Raw genomic sequence first — 17,898 nt, 5'->3', positions numbered from 1 at the left:
GACAGGTACCAGCCAGCGGAATGCCGTATCAATGCCAACTATCTGGGCAGCCACCGGGGAGAAGCCCCAGATCCATGAAAGGAAATGCGGAAATTGCCAGACACAACCCAGGACAACTATACAGAAGAGGTGCCCAGCATAGCACCTGAACACTCAAGCCAACCTTTAATCCCAGCACTCAGGAGGCAGAGGCAGGCAGATCTCTGAGTCTGAGGCCAACCTGGTCTACAGAGCAAGTTCCAGGACAGCCAGGGCTACAAAGAGAAACCCTGTGCCAAAAAGCAAAAAGAAAACTCAAGCCTGAATTTCTCTGTTTCCAGACCATAGCTGAGTCAACCAGGACAAGACTGAAATGTGGGTCCTAAGGAGACTACAGTTCCACCTCATCCATTCAGCCCGGTCCTGGGAATGCTAGAGCCCTGCTTTGTGATGTCTCCCTTCTTACAGCTTTCCACTGTGTCCCTAATGTTCATGTCCTACCGATGAGCAAATCCTAGCCTGAGGTGGCAGTGTACCTGGGGAATGGGTGCTCAGGCAGAAGGAGACTATAGTCCCGCTGAAGAGGAAACGGGCTGCCTATTCATTCCATATTCCTTGCTCCTTACTGTGCCCATGTCCGAACCAGCCCTGCTGTGGACAGAGTGAATGTCTCTGACGCAGCCTTGAAAGTTCTCACTACGTAACACCCAGTAAGAACGCTCACACTAGCTCAGTCCTTGCCCTGGTCCATTCCTCTTTTGGGACTGCTATAAAAGTAGTGTCACACTAATCAAAATTAAAACTAATTTAGGAAGGAAAGAATATATACTTTCTCTGAGGCCAGGAACCGCTAGTGTTTCCAGTTTACCAAACCAGTCCTAGGGCTTATTCAGCTCTCAGAGGACCACTGACAAGGGGCTTCCAAATTGCTTGGAATTAACAAGACAGCACTAGGAAGCGGTTCCTGCTATGGTGACTGAGATGATAAATGAGGAGGAGAGGAAGGAGAGAGGAAGAAGAGGAAGAAGATGAGATAAAGAGGCCGATGAAGAGGAGGAAGAGGAGGAAGAGGAGGAAGAGAAGAGGAGAAAGAGGAAGAGGAAAAAGATGAAAAGGAGGAGAGAGAGGAGGAAGAAAAGGAAGAAGAGAAGGAGGAGGAAGAGGAGGAAGAGAAAGAGGAAGGGGAGAGGAGGAGGAAGAGGAGAAAGAGGAGTAAGAGGAGGAGAAGAAGGAGGAGCAGGAGTAAGAGGAGGAGGAGTAAGAGGAGGAAGAGAAAGAGGGAGGGGGAGAGGAGGAGGAAGAGGAGTAAGAGAAGAAGAAGAAGGAGAAGGAGTAGTAGTAAGAGGAGGAGGAGGAATAAGAGGAGGAGAAGGAAGAGGAGGAGGAGGGAGAGGAGGAAAAGAAGCCAGGATGCTGTGATTCATACCTGTAATCCCAGCATTTAGGAGGTGGAGGAAAGAGGACTAGCCTGGACTACGAGACACCATCTCAAAAACAGACAAGCAAGCAAACAAAAGCAAGAAGGGGAGAATGGTTCCTCCACTTCGCCCAGGCACAGCTCTCTCAGGTCGCACTGTGCAACGGCCTTCCAGGCCTTTGTAAGAGTTTCTCAACCCTAACAGTGCCCTCTCGGTCCTTCCAGCTTGAACACACAACCGCCAGTGTGTTTTCCCTCCCCTCAGCTCCGTGAACTGTGTCTCAGGATGATCTGACCCTGACAAAATCTCCTGGTCATTTCCTAAGCCACTGGCAGGCAGTTGGATTTTCCATTTGGCATTGTTAGGAGATTAAACTGTAAGTCGCTGTAGCCCACAGGCCTCTCTCCAGCTTCCTGCTACCAGATTCAGGTGAGATAAGGGTTACAGAAGTAATACTCCCATGTTCCTGTCCCCGGGGCCAGCACCCTGTCCCCGGGGCCAGCACCCTGTCCCCACAGTTGGGGAGGCCTATGTTACTAAATCCGCCACTTAGATGGCTAGCTCAGGAGATGCGAGTGCCCACGTGTGCATCAGCAGGGGATTAGACAAACACCAGCTCCCACAGAACTGGGGGGGAAACACTTAGAGGAGAGGCTGCCCAATTATACATTTCACAACCCCGTCATCAATCGCCATAGCAAGGAGGAAAACAAATTCAACTGAGCCTGGAAAGAATGTCAGCAGAAATTGAAAAAACACTTGCTGGGAGCTGTCTGGGGGGTGCAGTGACCTCCCGTGTGATTGCCCAGGTCCTACTAACCAGCTCATGGCATACCAAGGAGAGCCTGCAGATCCAGTGGGGTAGATGGCCAGGCACCAGGCAGTCGACTCACACCCCTCCAGACCCACACGTCTACCCCCCACCCCCAGCACTGAAACAGGCTGAGCATTCCACATTGGGGCACAAAAATGTTAAGCACTAGCCATACACAATGCAGTGCGGTGTCTTGGGAAGCAGTATAATCATTTATTTGTTCTGATTAAATGGGCTGGAGGAAGAGAGGGCAGGATGTGGAGAACCCTTTAAGACAGTTAATGAGAGGAAACTGCACGCCAAGCTGAAAGCCAGGGGCAAAAGCACCTCATACATGCTCTCCCACGGTGCCTTAGGACCCACTCTGTTAAAGTAAGGAAGAGGGGTAACCTTCTGGAAGAGCAGCAGCCCTGCGCACTGCATCAGCACGTATCATCTCTGGGTAAGGCCGGCCCTGATCTTGGTCAGAGGTCAGCGGAAATAATCAATCTCCGCGTCTGTGCTTGTCTGTATCATTTCATTTTCCCTTTCTATCTGAATCTCACCACAAGAGCGAAAAGAAAGATAAACAGGCTAACAGCAAGCTTCGCAGACTTCCAGGAGGGTGATGACACCTAACCTCTACCACCCAGCCTGCCTGAACCAGTTCCTGCTCATTCAGAGGTGGGGAAATAAAAACATACCCTCCTCCCACCCGGGATGAACTCATACGCTAGAATGAATAGTAACAGGGGCTCGCCAGCGATGGCCATACATAATGCCTGATAGCTCAAGCCTATAATCACGGGTACTAGAGAGACTGAAATAAGAGGACCTCAAACTCAAGGCCTGCCTGGACTACAAAATGAACCCAAAGCCAACCTGGGCAATTTGGTGAGACTTTGCCTCAAAATTAAAAAAAAAAAAGCCTGCAGACCCAACCCTGAGGTTGACTGCTTGCCCAATATGCTGTAGTTCTAAATTCCCATCCTGGCAGATTGATTCTGCTGCTAATCTGCCACAGAGCTCCACCTTATTGGTTATTTTAAAACCCCCTTTTCTTATGTTCATTTTGTTTATGCACATGTGTCACGGCACACATGTGGGGGGGGAGAGCGGGTGGGGGGAGCTTCATGACTACATGAAAATCCGTGTTCTCTCTTACACGTTTCCATGGGTCCCGGGCATTAAGTGCAGGCATCTGCTGGGCCGTCTCTCTAGCCTCCTCCCTCCCTCTCCCTCTCCCTCTCCCTCTCCCTCTCCCTCTCCCTCTCCCTCTCCCTCTCCCTCTCCCTCTCCCTCTCCCTCTCCCTCTCCCTCTCCCTCTCCCTCTCCCTCTCCCTCTCCGTCTCCCTCTCCCTCTCCCTCTCCCTCTCTGTAGTGCTGGGAATGGAACCCAGGACTTTCAGCATGTTGGTCAAAGCTTGACAGCTGGTCTGAAACGAGAGAAGTCAAAATTTCAAGAAAAAAAAAATTAAGTTGTGCTGGCTAGTGTCTTGAACCTTTTGTTAAGTGGGCTTCTGTCACATGATATTAAATTAATATAGCTATGATTTCTAACCACGAATGCTTAGAATTATTGAGAAACATGTCCGAGGGCTGCTGACTAAGGAAATGAGTATCCTGAGCCAGACCTTGTTGCACAAACCCTGGAGTTCCTGCCTTTACGGAGAAGCTATCAGAGGACTCCCCTGAAGCATCCACAGATGTGTGGAGCTGACTTTGTTCCCCGACAACCCCATAGAGCAGGCTCTTCTGTGGACCAAGGTCTACAGCCCTTCTCTTTTAAACCCAAACCCTCAAAGAAATTCTCAACCCTGCATGTGGATATCAGGACTGAGGTGGAAGCTAAAACCAGCCTTATTCTAAGTAGCCATGAGACCACACTGAGGGCCACCAAGTACACAGCCGCTGGGGAATTCGGCGTTTGGAGAAAACATTTGATTCTAGCCTTTCAGCTGGAGGCAAATCGTTCTGTAGGTCTGTGTCGGGCTGAAAGTGGACGCGGAGGTCTTGGAGATGCTAAGGAGATTTTCTTCCAGAGAACCCAGTTCTCCCCTGCATCCACAGCACTCACGATCTTCCAATAATGCTGTCTCTTTTTTTCCTGGGCACACTATCAACACTGTGGGATGGAACTCTCGCCACTCCATAAGGCCAACCTGATTCTCACGAGCTGTCCAGGGGTTTACAGACCATGTGTGGACCAGGCATCCTAAACTCAAGTCTAGCTTGCTTATCTCTGAAGCACCAGGATTCAGGAGATCGGCGATGAACTTGCTTTCATTGTGAGATTTTTCCCTTCCTGCATTTTCAAGACAGGTCAACACTTCTCCTATGGATAGATATTAGGTTCCCTTTTCCTCCCTCCCTCCCTCATTTAACCAACAGCTCATTTTTCATGTTGTTTTATTATTGTTGTTATGCCTGCATGCATGATGTATACAAATGCGCATGTGTGACACAACATGTATGTGGAAGCCAGATGACAACTGTGTATGGTTCTCCTTCTGCCTTTAGGAAGGTTCCAGTGGTTGAACTCAGGTCATCAAGTTTGCAAAGCAAGTGCCTGACCCACTAAGCCAGCTTTCTGAAGCACAGTTAAATCTTTAAAAGTGAGTAAGGAACCTACCTACTTAAGAAGCTACATGAAACCGGCTCCACTCAAGACCCATCCCAGGGGCAAGCACCAATCCCTGACACTATTAAGTATACTCTGTTGTACTTGCAGACAGGAGCATGTTGTCCTCTGAGAGGCCACCAGCAGCTGACTTAGAGAGATACAGGTACCCACAGCCAAACAGTGGATGGAGCTTGGGGCCTCTTATGGAAGAACAGGAGGAAGGATTATGGTCTCCAAAGGTGACAGGACTCCACAGGAAGACCAGCAGCATCGGCTAACCTTGGGGCTCTCAGAGTCTAAACTACCAACCAAAGTACATACACGGGCCTCCTTGCACATATGTAGCAGATGCACAGTTCAGTCTTCATGTGGGTCCTGAACAACTGGAGAGGGCGCTATCCCAGAAGTTGTTGCCCATACGTGGGATATGTACCGAGCCTCGTAGAGACTTGAATTGCCAGGGTTCGGGGCGGGGGAATACTGAGGGGAGGCCTCATCTGCTCAGAGGAGAAGGGGAGGGGGAGATGGGGGAAAGGGTTGTGGGAGGGGTTGACCAGGAGGAGGGCAGTGAGTGAATGGGATGTAAAGTGAATAAGTAAAAAGATAAAATTAATTTAAAAAACATTTTAAAAAGAAGCTCGTTTGTGGATGTGAACATGGGTCCTGTGACAACATTGAACATGAACTAGGCCACGGTTCTTCTTCTATAAGATGTGGCCATGAAGCAAAAGAACTCTATAGCTTCCCTTGTTGCAGTAAAATTAAAATAATGCTGTCTTTTACCCTGCACTAGATCTGGCACCGTAGTGCCCCAAGGCATCTACTTGATATTTTCATCTCAGTCAGCAAAGCCTCTCACCCACTTTGCTCCATCCCATATCTTCAGAGTTGCTGCCGATGGCTACTCTCTGAGCCTGGCAACAATCTCTCTATCCATCCAGTTCCTAAGGCAGGTTGCCACCATGCCAGACATACACATCCCAATTCCACGGCAGCCCAGTGTCTCCAACCACCAACACTCTCTTGAATTCAATTAAATCGCCACATGAAAGAACACACAACATAATAACCTCTGATACAATTGATAATATACAATTGCCCACCTAGACATACAAAGCCCTGTACACATCCATCCCTTAAGAATATTCATAACAACCTGTAAATGTGCAGAGAGGAATCTAACATCTGCCTCCATGTTCTCTAAGCTGCTGCCTCCTCTCTCTCCAGTCTCCACCTCCTCTCTAAAACTTTTCTCCCACCCATCCTTCCTTCTCGTCCAATGACAGGCCTCGTTCTATCTTGTACCTGCCTTCACCCAAATAATGACATCATCCTACATTCCCCGACTATATACTCTTCGGGGTATGTAGACAACGTTTACTATGGAACCAGGGGAAGACATTTTGCTAGTTTCAATATAAAAATATAAAATGAGATCACATATGCTTATGTGTCTTGTCTTCCAGCAAAGGAGACTTAAGCTGTCTTTATACTAAGAGTTCGCCTGAAAAATGGGTTAGAGCTACTGTGCCACAGGATTGGGGGAAGGCTCTGTGAGAAGATGACAAGATCAATCAGAGGATCTCAGCTTGAGGCCTGAGACAGAACTACACCAGTAAGGGCTGACAGCAGAGACTTAAGAGCATGTGGCCATACAGCACTCTCAAGGTCCTGCAAAAATCCTAAAGGGGCAGGTGGCACTCTAGCAAACTTTTAAACCAAAGAGTTTACAGTTGGTAGGGAGCAATGCCTCCCTCTGATCTCTGATTCATAAGAAAATAAAGGAGTCATACTACACACACACACACACACACACACTCACACACACACTACACACACTACACACACACATACTACACACACTCACACTCACACATACTACACACACACACACTACACACACACTCACACACACATACTACACTCACACACACATACTACACACACACTACACACACTCACACACACACTCACACACACATACTACACACTACACACACTCATACACACGCTCACACATACATACACTCACACACATACTACACACACTCACACACACTCACACACATACTACACACACACACTCACACGCACTCACACACACGCACTCACACACACTCACACACACACACACACACACTCACACATACAATCACAACGCCCATGTTTGTCATGGAGCCTAGAGCACAATGTACCTTCAATGCCAAGCTGTCTGCTCCTATAACCAAACCCATAGACTCCTCCACACTGATAATGTGACCACAGTGCGATTTATTTATTTGCTTATTTTTGAGATAGGAGCTAACCATACAGTCCAGGCTGGCTTTCCCACTGGAACTCCTTTAGGGTCAGGCTGGGTGGAGGTGGGCAGACATTACAGGCACACACCCTTACACCTGGTGTCACAAAGTGATTTAAAAGTATTCCTGAGTTAATTCTGAATCACCTGTTGATTATCCAAAATCTACAGAGGTTTTTCCACAAGATAAAATTCTCTCCATTAAATTATTTTTTTTTTAAAAAAAAGAAGATGAAGAAAAGAAATCTACCTTTAGATGACTAAGTTGGTACCAGGCAAAATAAAACAAGTCTAAGCAATGTTATCAATACCCCCTGGGGATTTAAATAAACCATATAAAAGGAATCTAATCTATAACTACATTCAGCAAGCATGTACCAGCAAAGTCACAAAGGTGACTTGGTAGCAATTCAGCTCTTGCAGACAGAGCTCTGAGGATGAGTTATGCCATACTTGAAATCCATTTCCCTGCCATCGAAAGCTGAAAGACCTGCTATTTTCTTATTAGAACCCAAAGGCAAGGTATGTCTCAAAATGCATTTTTGCAGAGTGTAAAACGTTCTCGCCATAAGTGATGTAGAGATGCCTTTCTTCCTCCTTATCCATTTAATGAACGAAAACTTTCACCTCCAATAAGACTTTGAAGGGACACTTTTGGCTCTGTGTCACAAAGCCTGTTTCCGAACTTACACATCTGGGGTGGGGGCTGGGTTCTTTTTCTTTGTTGCCGGAACTCACCCTTTCTGGTTAAGGTTCTGGCAGCCTATCAGCACAGTCCCTAAGATCGGAGTGACTCCAATGAAAACCTCAGCTGTGGTGCTGATGCTTTGTTCCCATGGTGCTTTTGGCTGTTTGGTTCGTCGACTGGCTTATTTGTTTGTTTCGTTTTTTTCCTTTGCAATGTGAAGTTACAAAGAGCCAATCTTCTGGTAAAGGGAGGAAGAGAGACAGGACCATCAGTCAACTGGCGTCAATAAAGGCACACATTTAAAGGTGCCTGGTTTGGACCTTCATGCCAAGGTCCATGCCAAAGGATCCTTGTCACACCATCAAACATGCTGACACATACTTCATACCCACCAAGTATGGAGCTGTGAGTATCTAGACTTAAGTATTTGCAGAAAGTTGGGGTGAGATGGACCCCCTTGAGTCATCTCCAATTATGCACAGCGGAGAAAGAGAAAATGGGTGCCAAAGAGCCAGGGCCCTTCTGTGTGTGCCTCAGGTCCTGTTGCTTTTGAATCTTGGGTTTTTGTTGTTGCTCTCAGATTAATCCCCAGAATCTCCGATAAATGACTCCAGGGCCTCTAGATGGAGAATCCCCTGTGTTTAAGAGAGACAGCTGGGGGTTGGGGATTTAGCTCAGTGGTAGAGCATTTGCCTAGCAAACGCAAGGCCCTGGGTTCGGTCCCCAGCTCCGAAAAAAAGAAAAAAAAAAAGAGAGAGACAGCTGGGCCTCCCATCTCTGGTAAACGGAAAGTGCCATCTGAACCCCACAGTCTGAGCCTTTAACACCCTGATCTAAAGTTTCCAGAGGCTGGACCGATGCCTCTGCAGCTAGGAGCACTTGGTGTTCCTGCAGACCCAGAGTTCCTCTCTCAATACCCAAATCAGGCAATTCACAGCCGTTCCAGGATCCCACGCATGCCCTGACCTCTAGAAACACTTCTACACACTTGTGTTTACACACACATACACATGTAAAACAATTACCTTCCTTTCAAGTTTCCACTTAAAAGTGCTCACTACTAATCATACATAAAATTGCCACACACACACACACACACACACACACACACACCCCTAACCATTTCAAACAGGTTAAATTTTGCTATATTCACAAATTCATTTTTCACTAAAAAGAAGCAAAACTGCTCAATAACTACCAACCCCCACCAATAAAGACCAAAGAAATGAAATTACAGTGGCCCTAAAAAGTAGTAAACACCAGGAGACAGAGGCTCTCTGGTAGTCTACTTCCTTATGTAGTCTACAGGTACTAGACCACTGTTTTGGGTTTTTAATATACTTTTTATACATATGATTTATGAATTTTTGCATGCATACATGCATGCATGTGCTTGTCTACACACACACACACACACACACACACACACACACACACATATATGAGAGGTAGGAGGGTAGGTGTGCCTGCCACAGACGACTTGCTAGAACCAATTCTCTCCTTCTGCCATATAGGTTCTGAGTATCAAACTCAGATCATCAGCCTGGTAAGAAGCACCTTTACCTGCTGAGCCATCTTCCTAGCACCTTGTTTCATTTTTGTACATTTTTGTACACACACAGTATTGCTAGTAGAACGTTGGAACAAATCAATCCAATCTATTTATAAGGTCAAAGGCTTCTGCGTTATAATGTCATACTCTTTACCAGGAATCTCACTGCCCCAGGCTCTTGAATAGAATGATGTAAGAGGATAAGAAATAAACGCTTTCTGCTATGGGGAAGAAGAAAGGGGGGCCTCATCTTTGCTCAGTGCCGTTTGGTTCTGTTCAGAGCTCAGGCAACAGGAAGTGTGAATGGACCAGAATTTAAGCTGTTGCCGACAGATGCATGATGGTTCCTTCCAAGCAAATCCCAAGTATCTGATCCTTAAGACGTAGATGTGCTGTCACACCCCGCCTGTACACTCAAATCATGCATGAGGCAGTGTGCAGCACAGGGCATGTGAGAAGGCGGGGCAGCGGTAAAAGTCCTTCGGGTCTAGTTTGGCTCAGGGGGCCAGGGTTGGTTTTGTGAATGTGCCACTTGCAGCCTACATGTTTGCGCGAATAGGTGTGAGTTGGGGGCAGCGGGTAAGCGTGAGCATGTGTAGGCGCGTGTGTTAGTGTGCGAGCAATGCGAAGGTGAGGGCGAGCATAAGTGAGCATGTGCGAGGGAACGAGGGCAAGTGTGAACGGGCCCAGACGTAGTGCAGTAGTGCCGTACACGCAGAAGCGAGTGTCCAAGGAGAGCTCAGAAGGGTCTAGAGGAAGCACAGGCAGGGCCACTTTAGACTTCATCTACCAAACATCCAAAGGACAGCCTACAGGCCTCCCTGGCCCATCAAGATGTCTGCCTTCTGCAGACAAAGGGACGTGTGATTTTTTGAGCCAATGAGCAGATGGTTTGTCATTCCAGATAAGCACCATCATCACAATTAGCCTAAGAAGAGACCTCTGCTCATAGTGCACGCTCTCAACCAAAGCACAAAAGTCCCTAGGATTCCATAATTTCCAGTTGATTACCCATATTTATCTGACGCCAATGCGCATGCGCACATGAGCACACACATTATTCTCCCTCCTTCCCTCTCTCTCCCCTTCTCCCCCCCATCCCCTCTGCGTCACGTGCTTCAGAGAGCAAAGCGGGCAGGTGATGTCTTTCTCCCTAACTCCACTTTGTGGGTGTCTAAAAGAACCTGTTCAAAGGCGGGTTGTAGCGTAGAACAGTGTCTTACCTCTGAGCCTCTCTTACCAGTCCCTTCCTTGTTACCTATCTGGTTTTAATCCTATGAACGAAGAAAACACAGTTTACCTGTTACCTGTTACTCTTTATCTTCCCTTTGACTCACTCCCAAACAGACTCTGTTTTCAAACATGCACGTATGGACCGTTTTGGCAAGCAGTGGGTGAGGACTGCTCAGCCACCACAGAAAGGGCAAGAGGAGACTGCATAACAACTCAGAGCTATTTGGGTGTGCCAACCTTGCTTTGGGGTTCTAAAACAAACGGGGAGAAGACCCTTTCTTACTTACTAGTAACTGCTGAGCAGAGGGCAGAGAAATTAAGCCTCACTTTCAAAGAGACACATTTCCCATCTGCCCTGTGACCACCGTCTCCTGCAGGCAGGTTGATTGCCTGCCCTTTCTCTAAAGGTGATGTCCTGGTGCCTGGCAGCAGGTGCAAGATGCCTGGATCCCTGTCCTGACCCCCACATGACAGGCTGATTAGGACTCCTGTTTGCAGACATAATTGTCTCTCTAGATTACCAGTAGAAAACAGAGTTTTAGAGAAAGAACTTGCTGACCCTTCAGAACTAGACTGTGGTTTCTGAAGTGGAAGCTGGAAAGGATCGTGCTTCAGAGTCCAAAATTTCTTAGTAAAATGTGTTGAGGGGAACTGTAGCACACCCAGTCAGAATGGAGAAAGTTATTGGGGTTCAAATGGGTGGAATCCCCCATTCAAGATGAAACCAGAAGGCTACCCACTAAAATACCATGCAGCTTCCCCCACAAGGAAGCCCTACAACCTCTTGCATGCCAGGTAAGGAAATTCGCCATCCTCCATAGAGGGGCAAGAGAAAAGCCATCCCTTTTTAGAAGAGCTAGCTTCAACAATTACCTTCTAAAAGAAATGGATCTCAGCCCAAAAATGAGATTAACCACAAAGTAGGAATGAACATTTGTCACCGCCTCAAACAGATCAAGAGTTAGTGTAGTGAACTCAAGAACACTTGTCAAATGTATCAGAAATGGACTGGACCCAACGTATACTCCTAAGGAGACACGGTGTGCCTAACTCAGACAACTCAACTGAAATAAAGCATTCTGCTACAAAAGAAAGTATCTACTTGGCTCAAAAGATACTTTTCCGTTTATCTCTTACGTCATACTGCATATTACTTACGTTGACTGACACTGATACTGCCAACTCTGCCTAAGTTACGTGTTAAGCTCAATAGTTGCCCAAACCATAGATCAACCACACAACCGCATCTTCAGAGGTCAGGGGCCTGTCACAGAACAGGATCGCTCACTTTTCTGCCTAGAAGTAGAGGCTGGGTTAAGCCAATAGATATCCTTGTCAGCCTGAATAAACCATGAAACTAAGTGTTTCACTCCATCAAGCAAAGGCAACATGGGGTATCTCTGGTCACCATCTTTGGAAATTAGGAAGGTTTATTATGGTCGACATGCATGAATCTTACGTTCCTGTTTTTAAGGATATATACAGTAAGAACAACTCAAGCTCACTGCCCCGTCTACAGAGTGCTTGGTAGACTGTGCCCACAACAAACTCGCCTGTAGAGAAAGATTAGTTGTGACTTTACCAGAGTCTTGCTCAGGGTCTTTACCCCTCAGCAAGAAGTAAGAAAACCAGGGGAATACATGAAGCATCCAAGGTCTGCTGAAAGCAAGAATTCTAAAAACCGCTTGGCAACACTCACCACTCTGGGCTTCTGCTGGTCCAAGGTATGCAAAAAGGCTGAGTTGGGGTCCAGAGTGCGCTCAGGGTCACTGGAGATGTCCTCCTCCGAGTCCTCATAGGAAGAGGAGAAGCCAGTGGAGGAGGCTGAGGAGGACGACAGCTTCCTCAGAGGCAGGGGACCCCGAGGGCTTCCTTGGATCTCCTCTAACCCTCCATCCTCCTGAGCACCCATATCTGTAATGATGACTGCAGGGATGGCCGGGATGTTGCTGGGGCTGCAGGCCTTGTCCTTCTGGTCTGGGGACTTCTCTTGGCAGCTAGGATGAGCATCTCCATCTTGGCTTCTCCAAGTCCCCTTTAACTGTATCCCTGTGTCACACGTCCAGATCAGGGGAGCTTCCTCCACAGCACTGGGCCAAACTATGGAACTCTCAGGCTGCATCCCCATCCTGTCCCCAGGGAGGCACTGGGGTTCTTTCAAATTTGTTGTTACTTCCCCAGGTGGTAAGGGTTCCAGCATTCTGCCACAACTAATGCCTGTCTCCACATCCATGCTCCCTGGCTGTGCTGCCTGGCTGCCCCCAAGCAAGCCCAGTGCTGAAGACCCTTCTCTCATGCTGTCCAGGGTCTGCTGGGGTCCTCGGATTCCTGGGATCCTACTACCTCCCTTCTCAGGCCCTACGGAACCCGGGTCTCCAGGCAGTCTAGACCATCTCGGGTTCTCTGAGAGCTCTGAGCTTTGGGCATCCACAGTTCCCTCTTCTGGTCTTTTGATGACTTCAGGTGTCCAGGAGCCCTGGCCACCAACAGAATGAACTCTTTCCACCCTTCCAGGGGGTTCTCTAATGTGGGTCCGGATAGGCTCTGGGGCTGAGCCGGTCTCCCTGCCCAGAAACTGCCCCCGTCTCTCCAGGTGGGCCTCCCAGGGGCGCATGGCCCCTAGCTCACAGTCTGCCTCCATGAGAACAGAATCATGTCCAGGGTGTGGTCCAGCGGATGCGGCCGAAGCTGCCACTTTAGTGGCCAACGTTAAGCTAGTCCCAAAGTGCTCCAGTGAGGGAGCAGTCCTCTTGTCAATTTCCATGGGTGTGGGTGAGCCACAGCGGGGACTGGCCGGGGAACCTCTTTCCATTCTCACTGAAGTAGATGGACTCTGAGTCCCTAACCTGGTCGGGCTGGCTGGGCCTAAAAGAGGGGCCACTCCCTCCTTGTCCTTCGAGGGGTGTGTGCTGAGTCTGCTTCTCCTCCTGGAGTTGGCATCTGGGGTCTCTGTACATTGTTCTCCCCAGGACTTTGTTCTCCGTTCCTCACTTGGGGAACATGGAGCCAAGACCCTTTCAGGAGGCTGGCTGCTGCTTCGGAAGGGACACGGGGAGGGCGAACGAGCCCTACCCAAACGCGGGCTTCGGGGCGCTTGAATAGCAGAGGTCTGTGCCTGGATTTGCGCCTCGAACATGCCCACTTTCTGGTTCACCTGCACATTTTGCAATTCGCGCTGCAGAATCCTCAGCTTCCTCTGGGCCTCCTCCGGCCCAGGTGGGGAGAGGATGCGGGTCGCCACCACCTGCTGCGCGTCCCCTCGCAGGCGGCCAGCCCAACTGGGACTGCCCACGCCACTGCTGCTGCTGCTGTTGCTGCTGCTGCTGCCACCTCCGCTACCGCTGCTACTATTCAGCCTCCGTCGGCCGCTGCGCCAACCCCCAGCACTCCCAGGCTCCTCCAGCGACAGCGACTCTGCTGGGGGGAAGAGAAAGGAGGCGCCTCTCCCAGGGCTGAAGACGCTGCCGGGGCTCAGCGCGGCCCTCCCGGAGGGCTGAGGCGTTTCGCTGCCGCTGGGCAGGGGGCTGCCACTCTTCAGCTCGTTGGTGCTGTTCATGATCACCAGGCTATTGAGGGCATAGCAGTACACAGCCATAGTACTGGGTCCGCCCGCCGCCGCGGCTCTCGGTCCCGCTCCACCGCCGGCGCCTCCTCCTCCCGCGGCTCCCGGCTTAGTCCTGGAGGCCCGGCGGCCGCAGCTCCGCGCGCCGATGGAGCAGCATGGCCTAGGCGGCGGGCACGGGGCAAGATCTCAGGCTTGGCCCCCGCGCCAAGCTCCATAAACGATTTCGCGGCTGTGGAGACACAAGGAGAAAAGTCAGAATTCCCGAAAGCATCAAGGGAGGCTGGCGAGAGTCCACCCGCAGAGAGCAGAGGGAGCCCCGGAACCCCAATCTGCTGGGGACGAGGTGCCCCTGGATGTCTAGCCTACAGGGGTGTGATGCTCAGTGAGGAAGCATGCCAGGCCGCCTGGATGGCCCCTGCTTGTATTTTCCGGCCGTGGTCCACCTCCCCCAGCTTGTGATACGCTCCAAGAACTCTTAGAATCCCAAATTCTGAAATTAGTCTCGGTAGCCACGCGGATGGCTGAGGGAGGAGGTGCAACTCGCTGGTTCCCTCCGCAAGGCTGGCCAGGTTCCCTTGGCCAGAGCAAACACCGGCTGTCGAGGATGACAGGCAGCCCTGCTCCACCCTCTCAGGACATCAGAGACCAAGTCACAGGGAACCTGACCCGGACCTGCCTTCCCCAAACCGCTGCTGGGGCTGAGACCTGGAAGGACGCTTGTGTGCCCGCCGTTTTCTTTCTGACCCTGCTGTGTCTCTCAGCCTTTGAAAGGCCTGGGAGAGCGCGGGGGGTTGGGAGTGGGGGCAGCCCAGGCACTTTTCAGTGCTAGCCTTGATGTCTGTCTGCCTCCAAACAAGTGTGTTTTGTGAATGTGGGCACGCGTGCGCGCCAGGGACCAAACTCTGCAGTATCCAGCACCGGAATCATTCCTGGAGACTCCCCTACTGTCCCCTCACACCCTGCAGCTAGTGTGTGTGTGTGTGTGTGTGTGTGTGTGTGTGTGTGTGTGTGTGTGTGTGTGTGTGTGTGTTTGGGAGGGGGGGTGCATGCCCACAGCTACTCAGTCCTGCGCGCATCCTGTTAGCAAGGACCCGAGTGCCTCTGTAAGCCTCCGGGACCCACACCCCTCGGAGGAACTCTGAGCTTGCTTGCACCGCTGCAGCCTGGAGGCCTTCTAATTGTGCAGGCCTAAGAATCTGCAGCCCTCCCTAGTCGGGCATGCTAAGCCCCGGAGCAGCGCGGCCCGCCGAGGGCAGGGCCTCGCGCATCCCAGGCAGCCTCGCCTGGCGCCAGCGGAGCCGCCCGGCAAGCCGAGCCCCTGACGCCTGCAACGCGCCGGGGAGGTGGCGCGGCGCAGCGGCCCGGAAGACGGTGGGAAAGTCGAATCTCCCCTCTTCCCCCAAGGCCACCCCACGCTACCGTCCCAAATCAGCCCCTCTTCTCAGTCGTTCTAGCCCTCCCCTCTGTGCTGTGCTCGGACCCCGGAACACCCAGAGGAACCCCAGCACAGATGGGGCGGAAAGAGGGTTCAGAGACAAGGGCCAGGAAGGAGCCGCCACGCTTACCTGCAATTGCTCAGACTCCCAGGTCCTGTGCAGGCGACATGCCCCGGGGACTCCGGGCTCGTACAGACCAGGTGGCTTAAAGTTAAAAAAAAAAGCCCCCAAAGGGTTTCCGCAACAACTTTTGGAAGACGAAAATAGTGGGGTGCAACGAGGCTGAATGTACCGGCGCAGGGACTAGGCGATCCCGTAGGGGACACCGCCAGGTCGTGCGCTGCTCCGTGCTTGGTTGGAGACACTACTGCTGTCAGCGTCTGCTCCCGGCTACTTCAGTGTTTGTTCAATGTAAGATTTAAAAAAAAAAAAGTTGGGGGTTGAGGGAGGAGGCAGAAAGGCGGGGGCTCGGGGGAGGAAAGCAGGAAGGAAGTTGTGAGCCTGTCTGGGGTTGAACTCAGCGGAACAAGTTTTTCTTTTCTTCTTTTTTTTTTTTTTTTTTTTTTTTCTATTGCTTGGCAAACTGAGGGAGGGAAACACTTAAAAAAAAAGTTTCCATTGTTAGCTAACAAAAAAAAAAAAGAGAGAGAGAGAGAGAGAGGCTTTAACTTCTGCGGGTTAAAGATATACGATTTATTTTCCACCCCTTTGACCAAGGTTTGCTGGTGTCTAGTTTTATGAAGCTACTTTTGAAAAGTGTTTTTTAATAAAGTTTTGAGTATTTGTGCTAAACAAAGCTGCTAGTAAGGGGTTTTTTTAGCATTGAAAGAGAGGGGTGATATTCCGCATAAACAGCGTGTGTACTTGTACACTACAATAGGCAACGTTTACAAAGTATATTGCATATCCTGCAGGGCATTTCCTTGCACAGTTGCAGATTTTAATGCATCGGGGTAGAATTTTGGAAGACTGGTTGAGCTGTGAGCTGCTGAGGGGTGTGTGGAGTGACTGCTAGACGTGTGGAGGAGCTTCGCGTTAAGAATTTATTTATAAATGCACACAGAAACTGTGCCGTTCGAATATTTTTGCACTCGATTCTCAAAGTTATTTTAAGAAAAAGCATAGTCTTGGGGCTGAGGCCCAATCGATGTCTTAAACCACTTGCTCTGTCTCCTGTGAATTTACTCTCCTGCATTTTCAAGCGTTCTACTCCACCCTCAAATAAACGGGGGTGTGTGTGGGGGGGAACCAGGCAACACCAGAGGGCGGGGAACACTTCCTGCCCCCAAACATACACACTCAAGCTTCATCCGGCACTGCAACTGTGTTTTGCATAATTCCCTAAATCTTAAACTCTAGCGTTTAGTGGAAACAGGGAAACACAGCTGTGAGGCTTAGGAGATTTAAGAATCCAAAGCTCGAATCCGCCCATATATCCTGATTAGCCAAAATTCAGCCTGTAGCAAGCAGAAGGCTTACTTGTTTATGTAACAATACCGTTGAAGTGAGTAAAGAAACCTGCTGCTTGGTCAGGAAAAGACTCAAGCAAATCTGAAACCTAGAGCTCTTCCAGCCAAGAATTCCTGGAATCAGACAAGTCCTTTCTGTTTTTGTTTTTGTTTTTTGTTTTTGTTTTTTGTTTTGTTTTGTTTTTAAAACATGCCCTGAAAGGCTTGAACCTGACTTCCCTCTCACCCTTGATGGGGCTTCAGAAAGATACCAGGTGTTTGTTCTAGTGTAATCCTGAGACAAAGAAGCTACCTCTATCTAGATTCTCTCCTTTGGTCCCTAGTGGCAAGAAGAGAAGTTATCCAACCCAGAAGACTCCAAAGTCTAATCTGAGATGTGCTTGCCCTAGGAGATGATGCCAAGGGCGGTGACCAATGCCTCAGTAGAAGCAACTGAAGAGCACAGCAAAGCACACCCAGAACCCAGAACTCTACCTTGCCAGCCCCTGAGAAGCCATTCCTGTTTGAATTCATCTCTCATAGGTGATTCAATCGGCCTCCCCTAGCTGAGGAAATGAAGGCTTCTGGAAAGTGCCCTTAGCCTCCGAGTAATTCTTGACCAACCAGCAGCTGTCAGGTAGAAGGTGTAGATGGGACTCCTGGCTTGGATGCAAGGGAGACTAGATGATAATCCCAGCCCTGACACTGAGAGGGTTTGCTGGGAAAAGGTCCCCAAAGCAGAAGTCAGCCCGGTAGGCTTTAGGTCCTACCACAGAGGGAGAGAGAGAGAGAGAGAGAGAGAGAGAGAGAGAGAGAGAGAGAGAGAGAGAGAGAGAGGGAGAGGGAGAGAGAGAGAGAGAGAGA

At 49.7% G+C, this 17,898-nt stretch overlaps 1 protein-coding gene across 3 annotated transcripts in view; it reads right to left on the bottom strand.

Moving 5' to 3' along the window:
• The window catches only part of Itpkb (inositol-trisphosphate 3-kinase B), a 95,050-nt gene extending 79,040 nt beyond the window's left edge, over positions 1-16,010 (bottom strand). For 2 of the 3 annotated variants that reach the window (XR_015635356.1, XR_015635357.1), the window contains exons 1-2: positions 15,716-15,955; positions 12,285-14,379 (exon numbers count right to left, since the gene is read on the bottom strand). Coding sequence is in view for 1 of the 3 variants with exons in the window: in NM_019312.2 (NP_062185.2) it covers positions 12,285-14,180 (1,896 nt within the window). In the remaining 2 variants the exon portion in view is untranslated. Of the gene's footprint in view, positions 1-12,284; positions 14,380-15,715 lie in introns of all 3 variants that reach the window. The other variant, NM_019312.2, reaches the window with a different exon arrangement.
• Between the last annotated feature and the right edge of the window lie 1,888 nt (positions 16,011-17,898).

This window comes from Rattus norvegicus, chromosome 13 (genome assembly GCF_021556685.1).
Source record: "Rattus norvegicus strain SHRSP/BbbUtx chromosome 13, alternate assembly SHRSP_T2T, whole genome shotgun sequence".
Lineage (NCBI taxonomy): Eukaryota > Metazoa > Chordata > Mammalia > Rodentia > Muridae > Rattus > Rattus norvegicus.
The sequence above is the reverse complement of the archived record's forward strand: the minus strand, read 5'-3'. Positions and strand labels throughout refer to the sequence as shown.